Consider the following 4,050-nt stretch of genomic DNA (forward strand, 5'->3'; position numbering starts at 1 on the left):
CCAATATGATCCTAATTAATCCGGTAAAAATGCTCGTTATCAAATCCCCCACACTTATTCTTTCACGTCTCGTGAAAGTAAACTAATATACATTATTTTCCACCCTAGCAATATCAATCAAATCAGAAAATTACAACAACCAGTTAAATAAGAATGTCAAATCTTAGAAACCCAAGCAATCCAGAATTCAATTCTCACATGGATCAACAAAATAGCAATTTCAATCCACCTTAAATAAATTGAGAATGATGACTATAAAAAACCTCACAGGATAAAGAGTGTGTGGTCGCTCATCCTCATAATCGTGTAAATAAGTGGATCTCTCTCAAGCTACTTATGGTTCATGCACTACCATAGGCTTGCTCTTCTTCTAATCTCCACCACTATCATATGCATAAAATTGCATAATTCATAAAGGTTTATTGCAAAAGAATAATGAATAACGAATAATGAATAATGAATAAGGGGACAAAATAATGTATATAAGGGGAAAGAATGAAGATAATAGATAAAGAATACAAGTGGAAGAAATGGAAAACAATGAATTACTTCATAGATGAGTCAATGAAATCATGCCCAATAGATATAAAACTAAGCTAGTGTGGGGTGAGCTAGTAGTAAGAAAACAACTCCTCACCTCTCCTACACTCTAAAACATCTCCAATAAAACTCCTAATAGGAGAAATAAAAGTTGCAAAAACTTCCTACCAACTATCCCAAATAATATCACCAACTCAAATTTTTATTTTTATTTTATTTTATTTTTTTTTCAAAAAGAACCGAACTTTTTTTTTCTTTTTTTTTTTTTTTTCTATTTTTTTTCAATTCTGTTTTGTTTTTTTTCTTTTCTTTTTTTTTTTTTTTTTTTTTCAACATTTTTTTTTTTTTTTTTTCAATTTTTTTTACCTAACTAAAAATGGACACACAAAATAAAATAAAATACAACAAAATAAAATAATGAAAACCTATCTACAAACAACATGAAAGTTTGTCGATGGTGAACTCTCTACACACACCCTCACACTTAAATTTTTGTCAGTCCCGGGCAAAATCTCATCTCAGCAATCAAGGTTCCCAAATCCAAGAAAAAGTAATGAAAGAGATGGTAGGAAAAAGAGATGTCACACAAGAGATGGATTATTCGATAACCTAAACTAATAGAAAAGAATGAATGAATAAAGAATAAAAGAATGATCTTCATGAAATTATGCAACCTCATGGTAATGTGGTCTCGACAGAATCAGAGCAAGTTCTAGAGTAACATTTACCATAAGTGCCACACAACAAATAAACAATCAGGCTTAGTCCTCACTAGGTATAAAATAGTCATCATCTCAACTATTTAAGGTAAAATCCATCACTAAGTTGTATCCTCACATAATCCAAGAACTCTTTCATGTCTATGAATCTCTAAAATTTGACAAACTTAGATAACTAAGTTATCACAATTCCTAAGATGATCAAGTCATGCAGGGGGAAAATTTATTGTGAAATAATCATAAATAAATAAATACACAAATCCTAAACTAAGTTATTTATTTATACACACATCCTAAGCTAAGTAAGAATAATAAATCATTATATACATCCTAAACTAACCAAATCATGTGATATGTACAAAGAAAGGAAACAAACAATAAAGAATATATATACACATCCTATTTACAGAACAAATAAACTATAAACTATACACATCCTATTTACAGAAAAGAAACAAAAGAAACTAAACAAGTATATACACAAAAAGAAAGAAAAATAAGAAGAGATAGATTACTCCCCTTTCACCGGGAAGATGGATTGTCGCAAGAGGAGTCCCTTGATTCTTGATCGCCCTGGGTTCTCAACTCTGCAGACTGATCCAGACAACATCGATGAAAGTGATCCTAGGAGACTCAGTGCAATTCCCTACACTTTCGTGCACCTCTCCAATATAGAAAAGCCACGACCAAGCTTTAGTGGCACTGAAATCAACATCCTCAAAGTTATTAGAATCAAAAGAATTAAATAATTAAGAACAAAAGAATAAATGAATAAATCAATGAATCAATGAATAAACAAACAAATGAATGAAATGAATAAACAAATAAGAACACCAATGTCCAGTCTAACATAAACAAACATCATGTGAGTCCCCGGCAACGGCGCCAAAATTTTGATGTGGGTGTTTTGTTGGGATTTATTTATTTATATATTTTTTCCCTTATTTATTGTGTCACTAACACCCATCAAAATTAATTATTTATTTATTTACCAAACCCCTATTTATCGCTAAAGTAGTATAGAGAGGTCCGGGTCGTCTCTCTCACAGACTCAATGACAGGAAGTTATTATAGACATTGGTGCGGGGTTTTATTGTGATTTATTCATTCCTAATATCTCTAAATTCCACTTATTAATAATTAAATTTACAATTACAAAAGAATCCTAATTTTACACAATTACAATATACAAATACTATTGTACAACCATAGTTACACAATTATTCAAATAACAATCAAATTAACTATCAATCCTAATTCCCATAATTACACCATGCTACAACAGAGATGTACAACTAAACATGTGAACAATATAAAACACTATAAAACAAGTTTAAACAACAATGCACATAACTAACATGATACAACAATGATCACATATATACATACTGTTGGCAATCCTAATTCATGGTTTATACAAATGACTACACAAGAACATAATCAAACATGTGCACAAGCATACTTCCAAGGAACAAATCTACAAACGAATTTAACAACAAATCTCTACACCAATTTACAACAAATATGTTCCAACTATAACAAAACAACTAAGATACATTACATTACCACAAAGTCAGCAAACAACATGAATCCCCTATACAAACTCATACAATAAATAAGTTACACTAACATACACTAAATCACCAAAGGATTATACAACTCAAACATCCTATAAAATCGTTTTACAAGTTATACAACATCTAATTTACAACATGCTACACTAGTGCAACATGCATTATCAATAAACAATCCCTTTATTAAAACATCAAATTCAATATACAGTGTTTATTAGATATTACAGAGATCACAGCATAGGGATATCCTCAATCAAGCACACAAGTTCAAACAAACAATGCACAAAAACTTCATCAACCTATGTACATGAAATTCCTAATTTTCGATGCTCTGCCCATAAAAGATAATCGAACAGAAGAATCAACAGCAAATCAGGGAGGGTTTTGATGCTAACAGCTAACAACCAATTAAAGGAAACAAAACTAGGGTTAAAGATTGAGCTGCCTTTCCCTCAATCGGTACCAACTGAGGTAAAACAGGAAAAGATGATGGTGGATTCCCGGATCAATCACAAGGCTGCAGCAACACCCTTAATCAGTGATGTAACTTCAACAAGGGAATGGATCACGCTGGAGCAAACCACCCACAGCGGATTGCAATCGAAGTGAACAGGGACCGGAGTTCATGCTCTGCCTCCAACGTCCAGCTACAAACCACAGACCAAGCATCAGAAAACAACAAGAAATACGAACTCCTTACCTTGCAAACTCTGGTGGATGAAGATGATCGGGGCTGGACAGGGCGTCCCTTGCCTAGCCTCGGTGGATGCGAAGGATCAACGGAATTGCTGGAGCAAACCACCCACGACAAGTCCCGTGAAGTACTGCCGGCCACCAACTACCGAAGCGAACCAACCACGGCAAAGTGGAGAACCGGAGGGGAAAAGGGGAAAAACCTCTAGAGCAAACCACCCACGGTGGCTCCCCTGCGTTGCTATTAAAGCTTATCGACCTTTGTTGACGCCGACCACCGCCTTGTGGTTGATCGAGAAGATGAGAAGGGAAGCCGCGACGGGAGCCTGGCGAAGAAGACGATGCCGTGATGAGAAGTTAGGGATCGGGAGAAAACAAACCGAGCTCCTGTCTCTCGTGAACCGAAGGAACCTTTTAATCGTGTGCTTGAACCGATGTCAATTGAAATGGAATTGAACCGGGTTGAAATCCAAATGTGATTTGGCTAGATTTGAGCTATGGGTTGAATCAATTGATGATTTGAG

General features: G+C 34.5%; 1 protein-coding gene across 1 annotated transcript in view; it reads left to right on the forward strand.

Moving 5' to 3' along the window:
• LOC141836008 (protein REVEILLE 8-like) overlaps positions 1-3,735 on the forward strand; it is a 17,852-nt gene extending 14,117 nt beyond the window's left edge. Inside the window, exon 8 of the mRNA XM_074723421.1 lies at positions 3,391-3,735. Within this exon, the coding sequence (XP_074579522.1) occupies positions 3,391-3,735 (345 nt within the window). The remainder of the gene's footprint in view (positions 1-3,390) is intronic.
• The last annotated feature ends 315 nt before the right edge of the window (positions 3,736-4,050 follow it).

This window comes from Curcuma longa, chromosome 10 (genome assembly GCF_044706935.1).
Source record: "Curcuma longa cultivar G26 ecotype Majalengka, Jawa Barat chromosome 10, ITB_CL_G26_1.1, whole genome shotgun sequence".
Classification (NCBI taxonomy): Eukaryota; Viridiplantae; Streptophyta; class Magnoliopsida; order Zingiberales; family Zingiberaceae; genus Curcuma; species Curcuma longa.